The sequence below is a fragment of the Pituophis catenifer genome, unplaced genomic scaffold (genome assembly GCF_029215685.1).
Source record: "Pituophis catenifer annectens isolate HBS135680 unplaced genomic scaffold, rPitCat1.0.hap2 SCAF_14, whole genome shotgun sequence".
In the NCBI taxonomy this organism is placed as follows: Eukaryota; Metazoa; Chordata; class Lepidosauria; order Squamata; family Colubridae; genus Pituophis; species Pituophis catenifer.
The window spans coordinates 20227691-20254421 of record NW_027256894.1 but is presented as its reverse complement, the minus strand read 5'-3'; the positions used below and the strand labels follow the sequence as shown (position 1 = coordinate 20254421).

Sequence of the window (26731 nt, the reverse complement as noted above, 5' to 3'; positions counted from 1 at the left end):
AAAAAGCAGCGATTCTCGTTCCACCCCAAGGATCCGCTGCCTGAAAGTGCTCTAAAAAGGTCATGGAGGCAGGAACCCAGCAGATTTAAAAAAAAAAAAAAATAGAAGGGGGAAAGGGGAAATGTTCTTCCCAAAAATCACTTTTTTCTGAATAGCTGGATTGAAATTTTCTAAGGTGGTGCTGCATTGGTGATGGAGAAACAGCGCCCTCTGCAGTCCCAAAAAATTATTTTTTCTCTTCCGTTCAAAGTCTATAGCAGATATAGCGAACCTTTTTGCCGTTGTGTGCCAAAAGCGGGGGTCGCGCGGGGGTGGTGTTGTGCGCGCGTGTGGCCTCATCCATAATTCAATGTGTCCCGTCCCCCACATATGCATGTGTGACCCCCCCCGCGTGACCCCCGCTTTTGGAACGCGATGGCCCATCCAGCCCATTTTTCACCCTCCCCAGGCTCCAAGAGCTTTCTTGGAGCCTGGGAAGGGCGAAAACGGCCTTCCCCACTCCACCACTCCCCTGGAGGCCCTCTGGAGGCCAGAAACGTCCCATTTCCTGACTTCCAGTGGGACCGAAAGGCCCATTTTTTGCTTGGAGCCTGGGGAGGGCAAAAACAGCCTTCCCTACACACACACCCGGAGACCCTCCGGAGGCCAGAAACCGCCAGTTTCCCAACTTCCAGTGGGCCCACAAGGCCCGAAAATTAGCTGGCTGGCGCGTTTCAGCTACTGAACTTCTGGTTTCAGCCAACTACTCTTCCAGGTTTCTGGAGCACATGCGCACACGACGATCAGCTGTCCAGCGCACATGCTCACGCCGGAAAACGGAAGACTAGCTCTTTTAGTTTCCAGCACTGCCGCAGGCAAAAAGGGCAGCTGATCGTCACACATGCATGCACGCCAGAAACCCGAAAGAGGAATGGGGCGACGCCACGTGTGCCAGGCGACATGGCTCCGTGTGCCACTTCGGGCATGCCTGCCATAGGTTCGCCATCACGGGTCTATAGAGATTCTCAGTCCTCCAGTTCATTATGTTGTCCCAAAGGTGCTGTTTTTCAAGAGACAACTGGACTTTCTTTTTTTTTCTTTTGAAGACGTTTCGCTTCTCATCCAAGAAGCTTCTTCAGCTCTGATAAAGATTTCTCGAAAAGAAAAAAAAAGCAAGGAAGTCCATTGCCTCCTGAAAAAAACGCACCTTTGGGGACTTCCGTTCAATGGTTTCGTATTCTCAGAGACGGCCTGCAGGTTTTCTTTTTCAAGGTTTTTCCAAAGTGGTTCACCGTTGTCTCCTTCCTGGGGCTGAGAGAAAACCTTGGAACGGAACAAATAATTTAATTTAATTTAATTTAATTTAATTTCCAATTTATAAACCGCCCTTCTCCCTGAGGACTCAGGGCGGTGCACAGCCAAGATAAAAAACATAGAATACAAATATTAAAACATTTAAAAATATATATAAATTTTGGCCCGAAAGTTAAAAATCACAGACTAATTAAAAGAATTTAAAAATTTCTTCTTAAGCCAACCCGGCTTGCTGGAAAAGATGGGTTTTCAGGGAACGACGGAAGGCATTGAGGTCATGGATTCTCCTTATCTCCGGGGGCAACTGAAATAAAAAAGCAAACTAAAATAAAATGGTGGTAAGGATTACCTGCGGTGATCACCTAACTAGCAGCAGCAAGAAACAAGCAAAGGATAATCTGGAGGAAACCAGATTTATTGAGACAGTTTAAAGAGTCCAGCAAACCACAAAAGGATCTTGGCCAGGGCAGGAATAAAACCACCACAAGGAAGAGGGGGGGGGAAATGAGCGTATTCTTGACGTTATCAAGGAAGCCTTTTCGGGAGGCGGCAAAGCTGGGTCATTTCTGGAGCAGCCGTCAAAATTCTGATCCTGGAACATTCCCCATCTTAAGGCAGCCGTTTTGCTAAACTGCAGTCCGATGTTCAGAGCTCCCCGATGCAACGGCCATCGTCCGGAGACCAGGAGAAGGAGATGGACACAACGTTCTAGACTCTGGATGACGTGAGGGAGGAAGAGCACACCGGGAAACGGGGAGGCGACGCGCATCGAAGGGCTGACTTGGTGGGGCGGAGGTCGGATGCACACCATCACCTCCTGCGGGATGGGGGGAGGCCTTGGGGATGGCTAAGGGGCTCCTCCCGCAAAGATGAGCTCCAGGGCAGCCTGGATGTCTCCCCCGGTGGCCTGCAGGGCACGGAGGCTCAGCTCGTCGTCATGGATGCCCATGTCTCGCAGCTGCTGCAGCTGGGGCTGCCACTGGCTCTGAAAGAGGGAAGCAAAACAAGAGGAAAAGACACCACGTCAAACACCGTCATGGACACGGATATAGCCTGTCAGGGTAATGATGATTTAAAGCTGACCAGCCAATGTAAGGCTAATGCAACTGTAAAGCTGATGAAATGTAAGGCTGATGCAATGAGAATAAATCAGCATTAGTATAGTCCAGGGGTGAAATCCAGCAGGTTCTGATAGGTTCTGGAGAACCGGTAGCGGAAATTTTGAGCAGTTCAGAGAACCGGTAGCAGAAATTTTGAGCAGTTCAGAGAACCGGTAGTGGAAATTTTGAGCAGTTTGGAGAACCGGCAAATACCACCTCTGGCTGGCCCCAGAATAGGGTGGGAATGGAGATTTTGCAATATCCTTCCCCCAGGAGTGGGGAGGGAATGGGGATTTTGCAGTATCCTTCCCCTGCCATGCCCACCAAGCCACGCCCACAGAACCGGTAGTAAAAAAAATTGGATTTCACCACTGGTATAGCCAGTTTTAGACTCTGAAGGGGTCCACAAAAGTCTTTTACCTCTTTAAGAGATGTTTATAAATTTCAGCCAAGAGAGGGCATAGTCTCTCTCATGTCTGGTATTCATTGCTGAGTTCTCCTTGTAGAGTTAAGAAGAAGTTTGATTGCTTGCTGGGTATTTGCATACCACATATATTTCTGTGTATGTCTTGTATATAAACCACTGTTAAATGTCTAAGGCTCTGTGTGCTGTGTTTTGCTCCTGGGTTGTCTCCTAATAGTAGTCACGCTGTAAACGCTCTGACATAGCCTGACCCCCGGTGCAAGATTCAAATATCTCACATACCCGTCACTGTTGAGCCTTGCCTACCTCGCTGGGGCGTTGGGAAGAAACCAGCAGAACTAGATATTTAGACAACTGTGGAGTCCTTGGGGCTCTCTGAGCTTGATTGTTTGCAGACCTTTCATTACCCAACTATATGTCATCATCAGCGTGAGTGTGGAGTTTGCTCTCTGTAAATGTATACAGGGAACTTGCTCTGCCAGTGTTGGGTGTGGGGAGGTTTCCTTGGTACTTTCCTTGGTAGAAGGGAATTGTTTTCTGCTTGTTTGTCTGGTGTTAATCCCTGCTTATCTGAGAGTAAGCTACGGAAGAGGGTGTAGTCTGGTCTTTTTGTTTCCTTAGCTTTTTTTCATTTCCTCTTTTGAATGGTGTGTAAATGTGGTTTATCTCTGTGTGTCCGTTGATGGCTAATTTGTCTGGATGCCAGGAATTCCCAGCATTTTTGAGATTTAGGCTTGGTGGTCTAGGATGCCTACGGTTTCCTAATTTAGACTATCGGAGGGCTGAACTGAAATGCAAGGGCATGAATGAATGAATGAATGAATGAATGAATGAATGAATGAATGAATGAATGAATGACCATCCCAACTTCCTGGAGATTTACAGACCTGAAGGTTAGGCTGTCCTGATGCCTGGAGGGCGTGCTGTAAGGCCTGGCTGAAGAGGTCATTGGTGATGGGTGTTCCCGACTGCACGCTAGAAGACATGGGAGACGTGCCGGAAGAATGGCCCTGAAAAAGGGGAAGACAGAAACTGTCAATCAGGAGCAGACCCCGCCTTCCTAACCTTGCAAGATCCGCTCCTGGCTTATCAGCCATCTTAGCACCAAGAAAGGTTATAAGTGTAACAAAATTCATAACTCAAGCTTATTCACATTATCTACCCAAGTTTTTTTTCAGTCTTTTCTGCCAACCCGAAAGAAAGATGCAGCTGCTTTAAAAGGCACACTAAAGTCGTTGCTGCTTTAATGATTCCGTTCATTAAAGCAGCTATATCTTTCTTCTCTTTTTTTTTACTTGTGAGGAAGCCTGAAAGGAGACGCTTGCACAAATCCAAAGCTCTTCTTCCAAGCCATTTTATGAAACCCAGCGCTGCCCTAACACCAACAATTCCTCGACCTGGTGCCCTCCAGATAAATTGGACTGCAATCCCAAACTGGCTGGGGAATTCTGGGAGTCGAAGTCCACAAAGCTTTAAAGTTGCCAAGGTTGAGTTAACACCAAGACCAACTCTTTCTCACTATCAGTCTCCTCTGCCACCTCTCAAGAGGGACTAGAACAGGGGTGTCAAACGCAAGGCGCGGGGGGCTGGATCTGGCCCATGGGGCCACCCTGGAAATAGTGAAGGACCGGCCCGCGGTGCCTCTGCCCACGAAAACAGAGCTCGCGTGGGCCATGCATGCCCCCCCTGAGCTCCGTTTTCGCGAGCAGAGTGTTGCAGGAGGCCGTCCCAGCTGAAAACGAACCTCAAAAGGACCGTGTGTGCCCCCCCCCCCACCCGAGCTCTGTTTTCACTGGCAGGAGGTTTGCAGGAAGTGGTCGCAGCCAAAAACAGAGCTCGGAGCCCGTTTTCACTGGCAGAGCGCTCAGGCCACCAGTCGCCCCCGACACGACTGGCATCATGCTGGCCACGCCCACCCTGGCTACACACACACACACACACACACACACAAGGTCAAACACAACCTGATGCGGCCCTCAATGAAATCGAGTTTGACACCCCTGGACTAGAAACTCTACTGGTGGCTTTTGAGATCAGCCAAACTCTCTCTGCCCCCAGCTGACCTGCGTTCCAGGCGTCGGAGTTTGTGAGCTGCTCTCTGGGGTGCTGGCCAGGGCGAGGGCTGTGGCCAACTCGCTCTGCGTGATGGGCCGAGGCCCCGCAGCGCCGGTGTAGCCAAGAGACGCCGGCCGGGATCCAGAGGTGCTGCTGGATGGCGTGGTCCTTGTGCTCTGTTGGGAAAGGAGAGGCTTCAATCAGGACAATGCTTTGGTAGAAATCCTTAAGCCCTGCTCCTACAGGTGACAAGAAGAGGCTGCTGAGAAATTCAGGAGTTTTTAAAAGCCACATTTAATCATCATCTTCTTTTAATGACCCCATAATCCCTGAATGGAGCTAGCGGAGTGTTTACTGGCCGGATGCCCTTCCTGTCGCTAATGCAGAGTTTTGTTCAGCAGATAATATTCTCAGTGTGTCCAGAGAGAGAAATTTATTTTATTTTATTTTATTTTTATTTTATTGCAATTTATATGCCGCCCTTCTCCCGAAGGACTCAGGGCGGCTTACAAGATAAAAATTCAACAATATGAATTAAATATAAATTAAAATCCAATTAAAATCCAATTAAAATTATTACAATGTAAATGAAATATCTGCCTAGGATCGAAATCACAGTCTCCTGATTGCGAGGCGAGAGCTCCACCTCTAGGACACCGCACCACTAAAAGACACATTTAATCCCAGAAAAAAAAATGGGAATAATCTCCTATTACTCCCAAGAGAAGATCTGGGGAAAGTCCCAGGGTGTGGATCAGGCAAACAGGCCTTCTCAGTGGCAGCCTGAATTTATGGAAGATTCTCCTTCCAGAGGTAGAAATGAGCCCAGACCTGTTTGCATTTCTTGAAGGACCCAAAGAGGTGCCTCCTCAACTTATAGAAGACCTGGATATTGTGCAGGTCAGAAAGAGGGATCAGAAGATACCTGCAGACACCCTCACATCCTGGACGTAAACTGTTTCAACTCCTTCCCTCTGGATGCCGCTACAGTAGGGCATTGCATGCCAAAACAACTGGACACAGGGGCAGATTTTTTTTCCCCCTCGTGCCCTCACCCTGCTGAACACCTGATTCTCACAGTGCCATGTAGTTCTGCTTATCTTTATTATATTCTTTGCTCTCCCCCCCCACCTCTTATTAGTAGTATTGTTGTGGTGGTGGTGTTGGTGATGATTATTCTGTTGCTTTGCATGTACGCTGAGAGCTTCTGCACCGGAAACCAGTTCCTTGTGTGTCTAATCACACTTGGCCAAATATTCTGTTCTGCTGTTCTGTTCTGTTCTGTTGTTCTGTTTGGTTCAGTTCGGTTCGGTTCAATCTGGTTCGGTTCAGTTCCGGTTCCAGTTCCGTTCCGCTCCACTCCTCTATTCCATTCCATTCCATTCCACTCCACTCCACTCCACTCCACTCCACTCCACTCCACTCCATTCTACTCTTTCTATTTCTATTTCTATTTCTATTATTTCTATTTCTATTTCTATTTAATTTAATTTATCGCATTTCTATGCCGCCCAACTCCCAAGGGACTCTGGTGGCTTACAGCAAAAATAATGCGAACAATGAACATAGACAAATTATTAAAAAACATTATAAAAACATTTTAAAAACATTAAAAGTCCATGTACACCATTCATGGCTGGATCTCGCAAGATTGCAAGATTTCTATTTCTATTATTTCTATTTCTATTTCTATTTCTATTTCTATTTCTATTTCTATTATTTCTATTTCTATTTCTATTTCTATTATTTCTATTTCTATTTCTATTTCTATTTCTACTTCTACTTCTACTTCTACTTCTATTTCTATTCACAGTCCCATCCCTTCCACTCCACTCTACTCTTAGTGTTGGGCTTTCCTTCTTAGAGACGCCCCCTCTCTCCACCCACCCACCCCGGTCTTCTCCCGTTACCTGATGGAAGTCATCTTCATCATCAGAGAGGCCTTCAAAAAGGAACCCTCCTGGACAAGAGAGAAGGAGAGGGAAAGAAACCACACTGAACCTCCTCCTAAAATCAGGCCTCTCCCACCGGACACCCACGGTCAAGATCTGCCATTTCAGTGACCAGGCGTAAGCACCATTCATTCAACACCACTGTCACTTCAAACAGTCTCTAGACGAATGGTCCTTAAGCGAGGACTCCCTGTAGCCCCCCCCCCCCCAAAATGTTAAATCTGGCAATTTGTGCTCCGTGTCATAGCATGTCCCTTACCCGGCATGTCGCGGTAGGAGCTGGAAGGCATGCTGCTGCGCGAGGAGGTCTCTGCGGTGGGCAAGGGGGAGCTGCCTGCCACAGAATGGAGGACCAAGACGATGGCATTCACCAAAGCAGGGTGGCTTGGGATGAGTCTAGAGAAACCAGCGAGAATGAATTGGGGAGGAGGGCTAGAGTGTCCCTGAATCATAGAGTTTGGATGGCCTCGATGGCGCAGTGGTTAGAATGCGGTACTGCAAGCTGCTTCTGCTGACTGCCGGCTGACTGCAATTTGGCAGTTCGAATCTCACTAGGCTCAAGGTTGACTCAGCCTTCCGTCCTTCCGAGGTGAGTAAAATGAGGACCCAGATTTTTGGGGGCAAGAGGCTGACTCTGTAAACCGCTTAGAGAGGGCTGGAAAGCACTGTAAAGCGGTATATAAGTCTAAGTGCTATTGCTATTGCTATTGCCTTGAAGCTCACCTAGTCTATCCCTCAGTCTAAAATCTGCCGGATTTCCAGGATATGGGTAGTGCCCAATTTACAACGGTTCTTTTAATGACCATTCCAAGTCACGACGACACTGGAAAAAGAGAGTGATGAACACTTTTCACACTTATGACCATTGCAGCATCCTCATGGGTCAGGAGATCAAAATTCAGACCCTTGGCCACCGACTCATATTTATGTGATCCCCTTTCGCGACCTTCTGAGAAGCCAAGTCAGATGGGGAAAGCCGGATTCACTTAACAAATGTGTCAGGAAGGTTAACAACTGCCCCTGATTCGCTTAACAACAGTGACAGGAAAGGTCATTAAAATGGGCCAAAAAACTCACTTAACAGATGTCTCAGTTAGCAACATAAAAGGTTGGCCTTGGTTGTAGTCATAACTCAAGGACTATCTTATTATCAATTATGCAGTTTTACCTTTGAATGTAAGCCGTCCAGAGTTACCGTATGGTAAGATGGGAAGCGAATAAATTTTTAAAAATCAATCAATCAATCAATCAATGAAAGAGAAAAATGGATTTTGAAAAGCATCGATAGCACACTTACGTGTCCAGCATGGCTGGGTCAGCAAAAACAGAGAAAAGGTCTTTATCCTGCAGGACCCCTGAGAGATAAAGAGAATAGGAGGAGTAATGAGCCAATACAGGTAATCCTTGACTTACGAAACCGTTCGTTTAGTGACCGTTCGAAGTTACGACAGCACTGGAAAATAGTGACTTATGACCGTTTTTCACACTTATGACCGTTGCGGCATCCCCGTGGTCATGTGATTTACCATCGGATGCTTGAAAACTGACTCCTATTTATGACAGCTGCAATGTCCCGGGGGGGTCATGTGATTTTCCCCCTTTTGTGACCTTTCACGAGCAAAGTCAGATTCGCTTCATGACCACGTTACTAACTTAACAACTGCAGTGATTGACTTCACAAACAGGGCGAGAACAGTCGTAAAATGGGGCAAAACTCACTCTTATCCACTGCCAGGAGTTCGATCCTGACCGGCTCAAGGTTGACTCAGCCTTCCATCCTTCTGAGGTCGGTAAAATGAGGACTGAGATTGTTGGGGGCAAGAGGCTGACTCTGTAAGCCGCTTAGAGAGGGCTATAAAGCGGTATATAAGTCTAAGCGATATTCCTTCCTTCCTTCCTTCCTTCCTTCCTTCCTTCCTTCCTGTTAGAATGCAGCATTGCAGGCAAACTCTATCCATGGTCTGAAGTTTGATCCTGACCGGCTCCAGGTTGACTCAGCCTTACATCCTTGAGTAAAATGAGGACCCAAATTGTTGGGGGCAAGAGGCTGACTCTGTAAACCGCTTAGAGAGGGCTGTGGGGCAGCAGTTTATAAGTCTAAGTGCCCTCCCTTCCTTCCTTCCTTCCTTCCTTCCTTCCTTCCTTCCTTCCTTCCTTCCTTCCTTCCTTCCCTCCCTCCCTCCCTTCCTCCCTCCCTCCTTCCTTCCTTCCTTCCTTCCTTCCCTTCCCGTGGTTAGAATGCAGCATTCCAGGCTAACTCTGCCCACTGTCAGGAGTTCAATCCTGACTGGCTCATGGTTGACTCAGCCTTCCATTCTTCCGAGGACCCAGATTGTTGGGGGCAAGAGGCTGACTCTGTAAACCGCTTAGAGAGGGCTGTAAAAGCACTGTGAAGCGGTATATAAGTCTACGTGCTGCTATTTGTCACTAAGACTCACCCAAAGCGATGGGATCACTGCTGAGGCCGGGGGTGGCGATAATGATCTGATCCAGGGATTCCTTATTCCCCAACATCTTGAAGACCTGCGTGGGAAACCAAAGGGAGATTCACACGAGAGAAACAACAGGATCCTGGAGAAGTCCAGTTGTTCTAAAATTCACATCTAATTTCCAATATCTGGCTATTATAATTCTACCCGTTATAATCATAATTCTAATCAATTCTTTCTCATATTTTAGAATAGAAGAATGGTATTGTGAAATGTGGAAATTAGCTTTAAACAATAAAATGACATGCGATATTAAAGTTAGAGATGGTGTCTATAAAGAAGATATTTTCTGGAAAATTTGGAAACTATTCGTGGACTATGCGCTGGGAAAATTGGATGCTTCGGTACCTGTACCCCGAGAACGTGGATTTTGGCGATCATGAGGATATATCCGAAGAACCAAATCTTCCTTTCTTATGTATAGCACAGGGTGAAGTATTGTATATGTTGTTTGTAATGTTATTTAAAAAAAAAATTTAATAAAAAATTTAAAACAAAAAAAAAAAAAGAGAGAGAGAGAAGTCCAGTTGTGTGTTTGTTGGGGAAGCAAAATAAAAAGCCCAAAAAGAAAAAGCAAACTTTCGTGACTCACCGAATCTCTGAAGACGGGGCTGCTGTGTAAAGCCGTGTGTAAGACGCGAAACTCTCTCACGGCCGCCATTTTATCCACCGGCTCTGTAGAAGAGACAAGGGTGATAAGAAAAGTGCTGGAATGCACTGAAATGGATAGACTGACAAAAGAAATAAGGGAGAAAGGAGAAACGGAGGAGTATTTCGTATGGAATATATGGTACAAATCAGTGGTGAAATCTAAAATTTGTTACTACCGGTTCTGGGGGCATGGCTTGGTGGGGGGGGGGGGTGTAATGTGACTGGGTGGGCGTGGCCATTTTTTTTTTTTTTTACTTTTAAAACCATTTTTCCTACAACCTCTTTGGAGAAGAGGTTGTAAAAAAATGCTTTCAAAAGGCTCTGACGATCCCAGCTGTGCCGCACGATCATCAGAGGCTTTTTTTTTTTTTTACTTTTAAAAAGCATTTTTTCGTCGGAAGAGGTTGTAGAAAAAATGCTTTTAAAAGTAAAAAAAAAAAAAAAAAGCCTCTGATGATCGTGCGACTCAGCTGAGCATGGTGCGGGGAGCGCAGGGATTTTTGCTACCGGTTCTCCGAACCACCTGCCGCCATCGCTACCGGATCAGGCGATCCGGTCCAAACCGGGAGCATTTCACCCCTGCTCTGTTGTCGTCGTAAGTCGAGGACTACCTGCAATAAAGCCATTAAAAAAGCAGTTTGAGAGACAAAGTGGGGAAGTTACCTGGTTTCTGCTCCGGTTCGGGCCAGGATTTTCGGAGGACGTGGATGGTAGAGCCGGACTGAATCCCGTAGAATTCGAGCGTTTGTTCATCCCGCAGTTTCCGGCCACAATAGATGAGATCTGAAAGGCAGATGAGACTTATATTCTTTTTTTTTTTCTTTGTTTGTTCATAAACATTTTGAATACAGTGCATTGTCAGGGTATATCATTTATAAAAGAAAAATAAAGAAAAGACAAAAAGAAATATTAACACATATACAGATAACAATAGCGATAACGTAATAATAATAACTATAGTTATAATAACTAATAACTATTCTGAATAGTTTTGGCTAAATTTCTCTTTATATTGGCTTATTTATAATTCTGTTAATTATATTAGCATATTTATAATTATAAACTATCTTTATATTTAATTCATACATAGCAATAATCTTGCTTAGTAAAGAAAGTGCATATTTGATTATTCATATAATAACTGCAGCGAGGATAGTATTTGCGCAAAGATGGAAAGTAGAGAAAATCCCGTTGGAAGGGGAAGTAATTAAAAAAAATTTTAGACTGTGCAGAAATGAATAGATTAACTTTGATGATTAAAGAGCGAGAAGATAAGGAATAAATTAAGATATGGGGGAAATTTTATGATTGGTTAGAAAAGAGAAATAGATAAAGATTTTGATAATGAAATAGGAGAATATTATATTAAATGTATTGTACTTGGGGGGAAATATCGTAATAGGAAAATGGAAATTATAAGGGAAGAAATGAAGATAGGAGTAATCAAAAAGAAGAAGTTACTGAAGAAACACCGAGATGACACACAGGAGGATTGATGTATTATGTGTTTGTGTAAAAAAATTAAAAAAAAAACTTTTACACAAAAAAAGGACGTTATAGGGCATTACACACCAGAACAACTAGACACATGCAGTTTTTTCCTGCATGTCATCACTCTGCTAAACAACTCATTCCCACAACACTGTCAAACTATTTACTAAGACTGTATTATTATTATTATTCTCATCCTTCCTATTACCTATCTCCTCCCGCTTATGACTATTACCTTGTTGCTTGTATCTTTACGATTTAGATTGTTTTATTTAGTTTCCTAGTATGATTTGATTGCTTATTTAGTATCCTGTGATTATCACTGTGTTGTATCTTATGATTCTTGATGAATGTATTTTTTATGTATCTTATGATTCTTGACGAATATATTTTTATGTATCTTATGATTCCTGATGTATTTTTATGTATCTTGTGATTCTTGACGAATATATTTTTATGTATCTTATGATTCCTGATGAATATATTTTTATGTATCTTATGATTCTTGATGAATATATTTTTATGTATCTTATGATTCCTGATGAATATATTTTTATGTATCTTATGATTCTTGATGAATGTATTATTTTTATGTACACTGAGAGCTTATGCACCGAAGACAAATTCCTTGTGTGTCCAATCACACTTGGCCAATAAAGAATTCTATTCTATTCTAAAATGGGGTAAAACACACTTAACCATTGCTTTGCTTAGCAGCAGAAATGTTGGGCTCAATTGTGGCCATAAATCAAGGACTACCTGTATTTTACACCATTGCATTTTCAGTTCTTTGATCTGAGGCCCAAGTTAAAAAAAAAAAAGCAAGGAGCTGGCTGGGGAATTCTGGGAGTTGAAATCCACATATTCTAGAGTTGCTGAGGTTGAGAAACACTGGCCTATAGCCAGTGGTGGGATTCAAGTAAACTGGTTCTCTGCCCTAATGATTTCTTCCAACAACCAGTTTGCCAAACTGCTCAGAAAGTTAACAACCGGTTCTCCCGAAGTGGTGCGAACTGGCTGAATCCCACCACTGCCTATAGCTCTTTCCCAGGGCCTTGGAGAGCAACCTGGGTCTCTGATAAAACGACGATGCACCAGCCTACCAATGAACTCCGGGTCAGGGATGGACTCCTGTAACTTTCCCGTAATGAGCTGTTTCAGGTACGAGATGCTGCAACCCCCCAGCGGGCACTCGCCGAGCTCGCTTTCCGGCAGCCGCAAGATGGATTTGGGAGCCAGGGGTTGGTCGGCCAGCTTCACCGCGATGTAACACTCAGAGAGAGACATGGTGGGGTTGGGGTGGCTTGATTCTCTGAGGTCCCAATCCGAACTCCAAGCAGAATCTGGAAAAACAAGAGAATCTGTCTGTCATCTATCTATCTATCTATCTATCTATCTATCTATCTATCTATCTATCTATCATCTATCTACTGTCAAACTAGTTATTAAGTCTGCATTACTATTAATCTTTTCATCGTTCCTATCACCCATCTCCTCCCACTTCTGACTGTATGACTGTAACCTTGTTGCTGGTATCCTTAAGATTTATATTGACTGTTTCCTAATATGATTTGATTGCTTATTTGTTCCCTACGACTATCATTAAGTGTTGTACCTTATGATTCTTGACAAATGTATCTTGTCTTTTTATGTACACTGCGAGCATAGGCACCAAAGACAAATTCCTTGTGTGTCCAATCACACTTGGCCAATAAAGAATTCTATTCTATTCTGTTCTACCAGTATCCATCTATGTCTGTCCACCCACCCACCCACCCATTCATCCATCCATCCATCCATCCATCATCTATGTCTGTCTCTCTCTCTCACTCCCATCTATCAATCTTCTATCTATCCAGCTATTTATCTATTTTCTATCTATTTCTCTATCATCCATCCATCTTCTATCTATCTGTCTGTCTGTCCGTCTGTCTGTCTGTCTGTCATCTATTTGCCATGTATCTTCTATCTATCTATCTATCTATCCATCCATCCATCTAGCACCCATCCTTCTTCCATCTTATCTCTCTTATCTACCAATCTATCTACAGCATCCATCCCATTCTATATCCATCTTCCATCTATGGTCTATGTATCAATTGATCAATCAATCTATAGCATCCATCTTCTATCTATCCAGCTATTTATCTATTTTCTATCTATTTCTCTATCATCCATCCATCCATCTTCTATCTATCTGTCTGTTTGTCTGTCTGTCTGTCATCTATTTGCCATGTATCTTCTATCTCTCTGTCTTCCATCTATCTATCTATCTATCTATCTATCTATCCATCCATCCAGCATCCATCCTCCTTCCACCTTATCTCTCTTATCTACCAATCTATCTACAGCATCGATCCCATTCTATATCATCCATCTTCCATCTATGGTCTATGTATCAATTGATCAATCAATCTATAGCATCCATCTTCTATCTATCCAGCTATTTATCTATTTTCTATCTATTTCTCTATCATCCATCCATCCATCTTCTATCTGTTTGTCTGTCTGTCTGTCATCTATTTGCCATGTATCTTCTATCTCTCTGTCTTCCATCTATCTATCTATCTATCTATCTATCTATCCATCCATCCAGCATCCATCCTCCTTCCACCTTATCTCTCTTATCTACCAATCTATCTACAGCATCGATCCCATTCTATATCATCCATCTTCCATCTATGGTCTATGTATCAATTGATCAATCAATCTATAGCATCCATCTTCTATCTATCCAGCTATTTATCTATTTTCTATCTATTTCTCTATCATCCATCCATCCATCTTCTATCTGTCTGTCTGTCTGTCTGTCATCTATTTGCCATCTATCTTCTATCTATCTGTCTTCCATCTATCTATCTATCTATCTATCTATCTATCTATCTATCTATCCATCCATCCATCCAGCACCCATCCTCCTTCCATCTTATCTCTCTTATCTACCAATCTATCTACAGCATCCATCCCATTCTATATCATCCATCTTCCATCTATGGTCTATGTATCAATTGATCAATCAATCTATAGCATCCATCTTCTATCTATCCAGCTATTTATCTATTTTCTATCTATTTCTCTATCATCCATCCATCCATCTTCTATCTATCTGTCTGTTTGTCTGTCTGTCATCTATTTGCCATCTATCTTCTATCTCTCTGTCTTCCATCTATCTATCTATCTATCTATCTATCTATCTATCTATCCACCCAGCATCCATCCTCCTTCCATCTTATCTCTCTTATCAACCAATCTATCTACAGCATCCATCCCATTCTATATCATTCATCTTCCATCTATGTATCAATTGATCAATCAATCAATCAATCAATACCGTCCATCTTCTATCTATCCCAAAGGTCCCTTTTTTCAAGAACCATGACCTGGATGACTGAGAACACCCACCCACCCACCCAAATTTGTCTTGAATTCTCTATGTGTGCCTGTAGTCTCTCTCTCTTTCTCTCTCTCCTCTCCCTATATAAAAAAATAGCTCCAATTCTATGCCCCCAGACCAGGCCAGCTTCTTCCAGGCGAAAATGAGGCCAGAGTTGGCCCAAGTTGGCCTACCTCGCAGGGTTGTTAGGAGGAGGATAGACATTTAAATGGGGAGGGAGGGGAGGAAAGCCCACTGAAGCTTCCTTGGAAGAGGATCAGAGTAAGGAAAAGGCAGGGAAATAGAATTAAACCAACCATAGGGGTTGGGTCTCCCCCACCCCAAATAATGCCATACTTGTCAGCTCTACCCATTGGGCAATATTGCATTTCTTTATAATAATATTTTGCCCAGGTGACTAATGGACCCCGCAGATTCCCTGCTATGCTTGCTGGGAGGGGAAAACAAGGGGGGGGAGGGAAAGGGGACCCCTCCCCCCACCAACAGCCCCTCCATATCACCCCCTCCCCAACCTCCCCTCCCCCACTAACCCCCTTTATTCCTCCTTACCTGCCTGTTTACAACCAGCTGGCTGCTCCAACCGGAAACGCTTCCCCGAGCCCGCGCGAGGCATGCCGGGGCTTGTAGGCGTCCAGGAACGAGCCCTTCACATTCCCTGCTCAAGCCAAGCAGCGCCGGGTGGAAAAGGAAAAGAGTCCGTCGAAGAGGCGGGGTTGGCACGCCAACCGCGCCGGAAGTCCCGCCCCCTCTCCCGTCCGCCTTGTTTTTTTTTTTTTTTTAAAAAAAAGGATGCTGGGAACTGCAGTCCTTTGAAGGGAAGGCGCGGCTTTGGGAGTCAGGAAGGCGGGCGCATTTGTGGCGTCGCGGCCTTCCGCGTCCCCGCCAATCAAGAGAGAGAAGGGGGGGTAGGCGGCGGCCAATGGGCGCGCGGGATTCCGGGGGCGCGCGGGATTCAAAAGTGCTAGAGCAGGCCAGGGGCGTCCTTTTAATGTATTTCAGGCGAGATACCAAAGTTTTGCAATTCTTTGGTAGGCAAGAAATGTGGAAGTTTTTATTCCCTGTATAGTGGGACTACATAGCCCATTTGGGAGAGGAGGGGACTATTGCTTTTATTGTCATTATTTTTTTAAAAAGTCAGTTTTTTTCAATTATATTGTTTTTGTTTGTTTCCTAGTAGGATTTGATAGCTTATTATTATTATTAGACTATCACTAAGTGTTGTATCTCATGATTCTTGATGAATGTATTTTATTCTCCTTATGTACACTGAGAGCATATGCACCAAAGACAAATTCCTTGTGTGTCCAATCACACTTGCCTAATAAAGAATTCTATTCTATTCTATTCTATTCTATTCTATTCTATTCTATTCTATTCTATTCTATTCTATTCTATTCCATTCCACTCCACTCCACTCCACTCCACTCCACTCCACTCCACTCCACTCCACTCCACTCTATTCTATTTTATTTATATTGGCAATTAGTAGAAACAAACTAAGTCACAAAGCATATATCAAAGCCTGTGGATTCTTCAAGGTTTTTTTTTAATCACACAAGTATTACAAAAATACTTTAAGATTTTTGGAGGATCATGACTGAACCGATTATTCATTTATTAAATTTATTTGATTGCCCAACTTACACATAGTGACTCGGGGAGGCTTACAAATATTAAAAATCCACAGTAGTAATAAAAATGAGAGACTTTCGAACAAACTAAAATATCTCCATAAAGCTCAATCCATTTATTAATCAATTTATTCATTTATTTATTTATTTATACTATCTATTGCTCTTGTACACTTCCGGTGTACAAGAGCTGGGCCAAATTCCTCATACTCCTTTTTGCTGATACACATTTGCTGAAAGTGAGGAAGAGACGCTAGGAGGGATCCCCCAACCCACGATGAGCACGTGCGATTCGGGGGGGCAACGATGTTGATCTCTGTATTCGAGGGAAGCAGTGGCGGCAGCTCCGTCTGCAACCTTTCAGCAATGCCAGGGAACATGGAGGTGCCACCTGCCAGCACGACATTTTTATACATGGTGCTGCGGAGATCCCGGTCACACTTCATCACGGCGTTAAAGACAATCTCGTGGATGCCACAACATTCTTTATTCAGATATCCGGGCTCAAAGAGGCCTTCGGGGCACCTGTAACGCTCGGTATCAATGGTAATCACTTGCCCGTCGGGTAGCTCATACTGCTTCTCCAAAGAGGAGGGTGTAGCGGTGGCCATTTCTTTCACAAAATCCGGGGCCACGTAGCAAAACTTCTCCTTGATGTCCTCCACCATCTCCCTCTCTTCTGGTTTGATGTGGTAGCCTCTTTTATTCAGCATCTGCAGAAGGAAGTCCGTCAGGTCTTCGCCACCCATGTCCATGCGGAAGAGAGCACGGCGGAGGGCATGGCCTTCGTAGACGGGGAGAGGATCTATCCGGTCGTTCTTTATATCCAGAACTACTCCATTGGTGCGGCCGGAAGCGTAGAGGGAGAGCACGGGTTGGAAGGCCAAGTAGAAGGCTGATGCATTGAAGCTCTCGAACATAATCTGGGTTATCTTCTCTGCCTCCCTCTTAAAGACCCTGGAGCCCACGGAAAGCAAGACTGGATGTTCCTCTGGGGCCATCTGCAACTCCTTGTAGAAAACATGGTGCCAGATTTTCTCCATGTCATCCCAGTTGTTAATAAAGCCAAAATGAAAGGAGGACCTCAAGCTCAAGACGTCTCTCCTGCTCTGAGCCTCACTTCCCACGTAGAAGGCCTTTCTGTCTTCCACTGCACTCTGCTGCTTGGGCCTCCCAATGATGGGAGGAAGTACTATTCTGGGGAGGTCCTCTCCCGCAATGCCTGCTCTGCAGTTTCTGCTGCTATTGTCCACCACAAGCGCTGTGGTCTCTTGGTCGGCCATTGGTAGGTAAACCTAGGAGAGAACCAGGCAGAGACATTAAGAATACACTTACTATCTCCATGGGCTCTGTATCCTGCAAAATTCAGTATATGAGGGCTCCTTGGGACTCTCTGAGCCTGGTTGATTTCTTGCACACATATCACGTAATGTCATCAGTGTTAGAAGGGAATGGCCTTTACTTGTATTTCATTTTTGTAATTTATTTATTTATTACATGTATTTATGTGCCGCCATTCTCCCGAAGGACTCAGGGTGGCGAACACAGTTAAAAAACAAGTACAATAAAATCCCATTTTAAACCAAATAACTAATTAATAGTAAATAATAAAACCCGGAATCAGAGTCAGCCTATTTGTTTGAACAGCCAAGTCTTCAGGTCCCGACAGAAGGAGCGGAGATCAGGAGCCATCCGGAGCTTGGTAGGTAATTCATTCCAGAGGGTGGGGGCACCCACAGAGAACGCCCTACCCCTGGTAATTGATATTTGTTTAGTTAATACATAGCATCTCTCATGATTGGACTGTGGGAGATAGATAGATAGATAGATAGATAGATAGATAGATAGATAGATAGATAGATAGTTTATTATATTTGTATACCGCCCTTCTCCCGAAGGACTCAGGGCGGTGAACAGCCGTGGTAAAAACAATGTACAACAAAAATTAAGATAGTTTAAGATAGTTAAATATCTAATATCTAATTTAGATAGATAGATGATAGATAGATAGATAGATAGATAGATAGATAGATAGATAGATAGATAGATAGATAGATGGATGGATGGATGGACAGATGGATATATACAGAATTGTTTCTCTTTTGTTCAGGGGATGACAGTCGGTGACATGCCAGCAGAGCTGAGTTAGACATTTTCAAAATTTTTGACCCGACATGCCAAAAAGTTGGCCATCACTGACCTAAACCAACCTACCTTCTTTCGTACCATTCCCTTATTATCCCATATTCAAATGAGAAAAAAACAAACAAACCAGAGTTAAGAGCTGAATAACTTGCACTTTTAAGAGACAAGGGCTGGAAGAAATTGATTCAATTGACTTAGTGCAGTCATTAGCCAGAAGGTCCAATGGAACATTTTGCTAAGGAATATGCAAACTAATGGGGATGTGGTGGCTCAGTGGCTAAGATGCTGAGCTTGTCGATCAAAAGGTCGGCAGTTCAGCGGTTCGAATCCCTGGTGCCGCATAACGGGGTGAACTCCCGTGACTTGTCCCAGCTTCTGCCAACCTAGCAGTTCGAAAGCAGGTAAAAAATGCAAGTAGAAAAATAGGGACCACCTTTGGTGGGAAGGGAACAGCGTTCCGTGCGCCTTTGGCGTTTAGTCCTGCCGGCCACATGACCACGGAGACGTCTTCGGACAGCGCTGGCTCTTTGGCTTTGAAACAGATATGCGCACCGCCCCCTAGAGTTGGGAACGACTAGCACATATGTGCGAAGGGAATCTTTACCTTTATACAAACTAGAGCTGGGGACCTTCTTGTATAAAAATTTTCTGGATGACCATTAAAAGAGCTTCCCTAAACAACCTCTTATTTTAGGGGAATATTAGTTGGGCTACAAGGTTTTCCCCAAGCTTCATTCAGTTCTCATTTTGGTCTGGTTCTGTTTTAGCTCAGCTTCCCATCTGACTTGTTCTTTGTTCCATATTCTTGTTTCTGGCTCATTCTAGATACTGTTCACAAAGGCAGAGTTCAAACCTAGGACATTTTGAATGCAGAAGGGATGTTCTACCATCAAAGCCAGCAGCTTCTGAGCTAGCTTTGAAAGGAAACTTAAGATTTCTTGATCTTTTAATCTAACTTCCTCTTACAACTCACCTTCTCTCAATCCAATACTGGCAACCCCATTCAAGCCAGTATGGGCAGAACATTTAGGGAGAGTGATGGTTTAAAATCCAGTCCATACTTACCCCAAGACAAGATGGTTAGCTCGGCACTTAATTCCACAATTGTCTCAGCAAGGATCAAATCCTTTCCTTCCCTTTGATTTTTATTCCCCACTGGTATTTATCAGTTTCCTGCTCGTCTTGCCCTTTGATCCTATACTCATCTGTGAGCAGCTGTGAATATGGGCTGTTTGTGCAATAAGTAAATGTCATTAAAACATAGCTATTTTGTAAGGAGGACAACTACAATATAACCAAATAAGGTTAAACAGGAGCCTTTATCAGCAATATATCTTTGGACGTATTCCAAAACTCCTTCTGTATATATTTCAAGAACATTTCCTGGTGCTTACTCAGTTTCAGAGACTGGCATACTGTAAACAATGGGATGTCGTAGAGAATTGGTTGTTAAAGTAATCAAGAGAGAGAGAGGAAGGGAGGGAGATATGGTGTGTGTGTGTGTGTGTGAGAGAGAGAGATGATAGATAGATAGATAGATAGATAGATAGATAGATAGATAGATAGATAGATAGATAGATAGATAGGTGGATGGTTAGATGGATGGATAGATGGATAGATAGATGAGAGAGATATAGATATATGGTATATAGATATATGGGAGAAGAGAGATGAGAGAGAGATGTAAGATAGATAGAGATGTGAGATAGATAGATGGATAGAGAGATGAGTGATATAGATATATGGTATATAGATATATGGGGGAGAGAGAGAGATGAGAGATGTGATGTGAGATGATAGATAGATAGATAGATAGATAGATAGATAGATAGATAGATAGATGGATGATGGGAGAGAGAGACAAACATGGATGGATGAATGGATGGATGGATGGACAGAGGGAAGGATGGATCATGTAAGATTAATAGAATGTATTTATTCTCCTTATGTACACTGAGAGCATATGCACCAAAGACAAATTCCTTGTGTGTCCAATCACACTTGGCCAATAAAATTCTATTCTATTCTATTCTATTCTATTCTATTCTATTCTATTCTATCCTATCCTATCCTATCCTATCCTATCCTATCCTATCCTATCCTATCCTATTCTCCATCATTCTATTCTATTCTATTCTATTCTATTCTATTCTATTCTATTCTATTCTATTCTATTCTCCATCATTCTATTCTATTCTATTCTCCATCATTCTATTCCATTTTCCATCATCCTATCCTATCCTATTCTCCATCATTCTATTTTATTCTATTCTCCATCATTCTATTCTATTCTCCATCATCCTATCCTATCCTATCCTATCCTATCCTATCCTATCCTATCCTATCCTATCCTATCCTATTCTCCATCATTCTATTCTATTCTATTCTCCATTCTATTCTGTTCTGTTCTGTTCTGTTCTGTTCTGTTCTGTTCTGTTCTGTTCTGTTCTACTCTACTCTACTCTACTCTACTCTACTCTACTCTACTCTACTCTACTCTACTCTATTCTATTCTATTCTATTCTATTTATACTGGCAAATAGTAGAAACAAACTAAGTCACAAAGCATATATCAAAGGCTGTGGATTCGACAAGGTTTTTTTTTTTAATCACACGTATTACAAAAATACTTTTAAGATCTTTGGAGGATCATGACTGAACCGATTATTCATTTATTAAATTTATTTGATTGCCCAACTTACACATAGTGACTCGGGGAGGCTTACAAATATTAAAAATCCACAGTACAGAAACCCATATTGCACAACTACCCCAACTTTGTAGATGAAGAAAGGATGATTTGTCATCTACGGTCAAAAATCGCTTTCTTTTTTTAAAAAAATAGTATTGGTGACATATAACAACCAGAAAATAGACTGAAGAGTAAATATATATATTTAGGGCTAATAAAATCAGAAAGGAATATACAGTGTAGTAATTAAATGAGAGACTTTCAAACAACCTAAAATATCTCCATCAAGCTCAATCCATTTATTAATCGATTTATTCATTTATTGATTGATTTATACTATCCATTGCTCCATTTTCTCAATTTTTGGTGTAATGTTTTTTTCAGTGCAATATTGATAGAATACATTTAGATTCCTAATACTCTAATAAAAGTATTAATTAATAATAAGGTGCCTTAGAGTACTGAATATAGATAAGAGGGAAAAAGTAGATATTATTCTAGCAATAGGTTAAAGATTCAGAAACTGATGTTACAAGTATGATGATTACTCTTTTTTTAAATGCCCACATCCATAATTCAATGCGCCCCGCCCCCCTCCACACTTGCGCGCGTGACCCCGCCCCTGCTCCTCCCACCTTTGGCATGCAATGACATGGTGGGCCCAGTAGGCCCGTTTTTCACCCTCCCCAGGCTCCAGAGGCTTTCTTGGAGCCTGGGGAGGGCAAAAACTGCCTCCCCCCTCCCCCTCCAGAGGCCGGAAACAGCCCATTTCTTGACTTCCGGTGGACCCGGAAGGGGCAAAAATCAGTTGGCCAGCGCATGTATGCATGTTGGAGCTGAGCTAGGGCAACGCTCATGTGCCCACCGATACAGCTCCGCGTGCCACCTGTGGCACATGTGTCATAGGTTCCCCATCACGGGTATAGAGTTTCCTGCCTAAGGAAGGGGGTTGGACTAGAAGACCTCCAAGGTCCCTTCCAACTCTGTTATTCTGCTTCTAACATTACTTTGACATGTAACTACTGAACAGAAGCAGCAAAAAAACCCCAAAACCCTCAAAAGCACTTCCGGTGTACAAGAGCTGGGCCGAATTCCTCATACTCCTTTTTGCTGATACACATTTGCTGAAAGTGAGGAAGAGACGCTAGGAGGGATCCCCCAACCCACGATGAGCATGTGCGATTCGGGGGGGCAACGATGTTGACCTCGGCATTCAAGGGAGCCAGTGGCGCCATCTCCATCTGCAACCTTTCAGCAAAGCCAGGCAACATGGAGGTGCCACCTGCCAGCACGACATTTTTAAACATGGTCCTGCAGAGATCCCGGTCACACTTCATCACGGCGTTAAAGACAGTCTCGTGGATGCCACAACATTCTTTATTCAGATATCCAGGCTCAAAGAGGCCTTCGGGGCACCTGTAACGCTCGGTATCAATGGTAATCACTTGCCCGTCGGGTAGCTCATACTGCTTCTCCAAAGAGGAGGGTGTAGCGGTGGCCATTTCTTTCACAAAATCTGGGGCCACGTAGCAAAACTTCTCCTTGATGTCCTCCACCATCTCCCTCTCTTCCCGTTTGATGTGGTAGCCTCTTTTATTCAGCATCTGCAGAAGGAAGTCCGTCAGGTCTTCGCCGCTCAGGTCCACGCGGAAGAAAGCATGGCGGAGGGCATGGCCTTCGTAGACGGGGAGAGGATCTATCCGGTCGTTCTTTGTATCCAGAACTACTCCGCTGGTGCGGCCGGAAGCATAGAGGGAGAGTACGGCATGAAAGGCCAAGTAGAAGGCTGATGCATTGAAGCTCTCGAACATAATCTGGGTTATCTTCTCTGCCTCGCTCTTAAAGACCCTGGAGTTCTCGGAAAGCAAGACTGGACGTTCCTCTGGGGTCACCTGCAACTCTTTGTAGAAAACATGGTGCCAGATTTTCTCCATGTCATCCCAGTTGTAAATAAAGCCACTTTGAATGGGGTACCTCAAGGTCAAGACGTCTCTCCTACTCTGAGCATCACTTCCCACGTAGAAGGCCTTTCTGTCTTCCACTGCACTCTGCTGCTTGGGCCTCCCAATGATGGGAGGAAGTACTATTCTGGGGAGGTCCTCTCCCGCAATGCCTGCTCTGCAGTTTCTGCTGCTATTGTCCACCACAAGCGCTGTGGTCTCTTGGTCGGCCATTGGTAGGTAAACCTAGGAGAGAACCAGGCAGAGACATTAAGAATACACTTACTATCTCCATGGGCTCTGTATCCTGCAAAATTCAGTATATGAGGGCTCCTTGGGACTCTCTGAGTCTGGTTGATTTCTTGCACACATAATGTGCACGTAATGTCATCAGTGTTAGAAGGTAATGGCCTTTACTTGTATTTCATTTTTGTAATTGATATTTGTTTAGTTAATACATAGCATCCCTCATGACTGGACTGTGGGAGATAGATAGATAGATAGATAGATAGATAGATAGATAGATAGATAGATAGATAGATGACCGGATGGACGGATGGACAGATGGATATGTACAGAATTGTTTCTCTTTTATTCAGGGAATGACAGTCAGTGACATGCCAGCAGAGCCGAATTAGACATTTTCAAAATTTTTGACATAACATGCCAAAAAGTTGGCCATCACTGACCTAAACCAACCTATCTTCTTTTGTACCATTCCCTTATTATCCCATATTCAAATGAGGGAAATGTGCACTTTTAAGAAACAAGGGCTGGAAGAAATTGATTCAATTGACAGTGCCATCATTAGCCAGAAGGTCCAATGGGACATGCAATTCCTGAATACTTTTTCTGCAGCAGCCAAAAACATATGCTAAATCTTGGTGACATTGTGTCTGATGATTTTGGTAAGGAATATACAAACTAGAGCTGGGAACCTTCTCCAGAAAAATAGAAAAATCTTCTGGATCACCATTAAAAATAGCTTCCTTAAATAACCTCCTATTTTAGGGGAACATTAGTTGGGGTACAAGGTTTTCCGCAAGCTTCATTCAGTTCTCATTTTGGTCTTGTTCTGTTTTAGCTCTGCTTCCCATCGGACTTGTTCTTCTTTCCATATTCTTGTTTCTGGCTCATTCTAGATGCTTTTCACAAGGGCAGAGTTCAAACCAAGAATATTTTGAATGCAGAGGGGATGTTCTACCATCAAAGCCAGCAGCTTCTGAGCTAGCTTTGAAAGGAAACTTAAGATTTCTTGATCTTTTCATCTAACTTCCTCTTACAACTCACCTTCTCTCAATCCACTACTGGCAACCCCATTCAAGCCAATATGGGCAGAACATTTAGGGAGAGTGATGGTTTAAAATCCAGTCCATACTTACCCCAAGACAAGATGGTTAGCTTGGCACTTAATTCCACAATTGTGTCAGCAAGGATCAAATCCTTTCCTTCCCTTTGATTTTTTCCCCCACTGGTATTTATCAGTTTCCTGCTCGTCTTGCCCTTTGATCCTATACTCATCTGTGAGCAGCTGTGAATATGGGCTGTTTGTGCAATAAGTAAATGTCATTGAAACATAGCTATTTTGTAAGGAGGACAACTACAGTATAACCAAATAAGGTTAAATAGGAGCCTTTATCAGCAATATATCTTTGGACGTATTCCAAAACTCCTTCTGTATATATTTCAAGAACATTTCCTGGTGCTTACTCAGTTTCAGAGACTGGCATAATGTAAAAAATGGGATGTCGTAGAGAATTGGTTGTTAAAGTAATCAAGAGAGAGAGAGGAAGGGAGGGAGGGAGATATGGTGTGTGTGTGTGTGAGAGAGAGAGAGATGATAGATAGATAGATAGATAGATAGATAGATAGATAGATAGATAGATAGATAGAGGGTGGATGGATAGATGGATGGATAGATGTATAGATAGATGAGAGATATATAGATATATGGTATATAGATATATGGGAGAAGAGAGAGATGAGAGAGAGATGTAAGATAGATAGAGATGTGAGATAGATAGATGGATAGAGAGATGAGTGATATAGATATATGGTATATAGATATATGGGGGAGAGAGAGAGATGAGAGATGTGATGTGAGATGATAGATAGATAGATAGATAGATAGATAGATAGATAGATAGATAGATGGATGATGGGAGAGAGAGACAAACATGGATGGATGAATGGATGGATGGATGGACAGAGGGAAGGATGGATCATGTAAGATTAATAGAATGTATTTTATTTCCTTATGTACACTGAGAGCATATGCACCAAAGACAAATTCCTTGTGTGTCCAATCACACTTGGCCAATAAAATTCTATTCTATTCTATTCTATTCTATTCTGTTCTGTTCTGTTCTGTTCTGTTCTGTTCTGTTCTGTTCTGTTCTGTTCTATCCTATCGTATCCTATCCTATCCTATCCTATTCTATCCTATCCTATCCTATCCTATTCTCCATCATTCTATTCTATTCTATTCTATTCTATTCTATTCTATTCTATTCTATTCTATTCTATTCTATTCTATTCTATCCTATTCTCAATCATTCTATTCTATTCTATTCTCCATCATTCTATTCCATTTTCCATCATCCTATCCTATCCTATTCTCCATCATTCTATTTTATTCTATTCTCCATCATTCTATTCTATTCTCCATCATCCTATCCTATCCTATCCTATCCTATCCTATCCTATCCTATCCTATCCTATCCTATCCTATCCTATCCTATCCTATCCTATCCTATCCTATCCTATCCTATTCTCCATCATTCTATTCTATTCTCCATTCTATTCTATTCTCCATTCTATTCTATTCTGTTCTGTTCTGTTCTGTTCTGTTCTGTTCTGTTCTACTCTACTCTACTCTACTCTACTCTACTCTACTCTACTCTACTCTACTCTATTCTATTCTATTCTATTCTATTCTATTCTATTCTATTCTATTTATACTGGCAACTAGTAGAAACAAACTAAGTCACAAAGCATATATCAAAGCCTGTGGATTTGACAAGGTTTTTTTTTTTAATCACACGTATTACAAAAATACTTTTAAGATCTTTGGAGGATCATGACTGAACCGATTATTCATTTATTAAATTTATTTGATTGCCCAACTTACACATAGTGACTCGGGGAGGCTTACAAATATTAAAAATCCACAGTTCAGAAACCCATATTGCACAACTACCCCAACTTTGTAGATGAAGAAAGGATGATTTGTCATCTACGGTCAAAAATCGCTTTCTTTTTTTAAAAAAATAGTATTGGTGACATATAACAACCAGAAAATAGAGTGAAGAGTAAATATATATATATATATATATATATATATATATATATATATATATATCAGGGCTAATCAAATCAGAAAGGAATATACAGTGTAGTAATTAAATGAGAGACTTTCAAACAACCTAAAATATCTCCATCAAGCTCAATCCATTTATTAATCGATTTATTCAT

At 42.7% G+C, this 26731-nt stretch overlaps 3 protein-coding genes across 9 annotated transcripts; all 3 read right to left on the bottom strand.

The window, feature by feature from the left end:
* Positions 1 to 1692: 1692 nt before the first annotated feature.
* Positions 1693 to 15522, bottom strand: UBL7 (ubiquitin like 7). The gene is made up of 11 exons (XM_070953440.1): positions 15399 to 15522; positions 12559 to 12798; positions 10628 to 10747; positions 9906 to 9988; positions 9263 to 9347; positions 8122 to 8179; positions 7084 to 7220; positions 6783 to 6832; positions 4881 to 5048; positions 3705 to 3827; positions 1693 to 2278 (listed from the first exon to the last, which is right to left on the bottom strand). The coding sequence occupies exons 1-11, from the start codon at positions 15460 to 15462 to the stop codon at positions 2141 to 2143; spliced, it is 1266 nt and encodes a 421-aa protein (XP_070809541.1). The 5' UTR covers positions 15463 to 15522; the 3' UTR covers positions 1693 to 2140.
* Positions 15523 to 16620: 1098 nt separating this feature from the next.
* LOC139324148 (actin, cytoplasmic type 5-like) lies at positions 16621 to 17769 on the bottom strand. The gene has a single exon (XM_070953823.1). The coding sequence runs from the start codon at positions 17761 to 17763 to the stop codon at positions 16621 to 16623; it is 1143 nt and encodes a 380-aa protein (XP_070809924.1). The 5' UTR covers positions 17764 to 17769.
* A 4603-nt stretch (positions 17770 to 22372) lies between these two features.
* LOC139324158 (actin, cytoplasmic 1-like) lies at positions 22373 to 23497 on the bottom strand. Of its 7 annotated transcripts, none has more exons than XM_070953844.1 (2): positions 22876 to 23491; positions 22373 to 22689 (listed from the first exon to the last, which is right to left on the bottom strand). In XM_070953844.1, the coding sequence occupies exons 1-2, from the start codon at positions 23489 to 23491 to the stop codon at positions 22373 to 22375; spliced, it is 933 nt and encodes a 310-aa protein (XP_070809945.1). The 7 variants fall into 7 exon arrangements, with proteins under 7 accessions (XP_070809945.1, XP_070809942.1, XP_070809941.1 ...); XM_070953841.1 differs by having other exon boundaries at positions 22373 to 23007; positions 23110 to 23491; XM_070953840.1 differs by having other exon boundaries at positions 22373 to 23131; positions 23231 to 23491.
* Positions 23498 to 26731: the final 3234 nt, after the last annotated feature.

Bases quoted from the DNA above. Each gene is read 5' to 3' on its own strand.
- UBL7 (XM_070953440.1), bottom strand. From the start codon at position 15,462: ATGCCTCGCGCGGGCTCGGGGAAGCGTTTCCGGTTGGAGCAGCCAGCT. The intron at 10,748-12,558 runs GTAGGCTGGTGC...TCTGCCTTTCAG, and splicing joins CCCTGACCCGGAGTTCATTG to ATCTCATCTATTGTGGCCGG. The intron at 7,221-8,121 runs GTAAGTGTGCTA...TGGTTTCTCTAG, and splicing joins GACCCAGCCATGCTGGACAC to ACTCATCCCAAGCCACCCTG.
- LOC139324148 (XM_070953823.1), bottom strand. From the start codon at position 17,763: ATGGCCGACCAAGAGACCACAGCGCTTGTGGTGGACAATAGCAGCAGA.
- LOC139324158 (XM_070953845.1), bottom strand. From the start codon at position 23,491: ATGGCCGACCAAGAGACCACAGCGCTTGTGGTGGACAATAGCAGCAGA.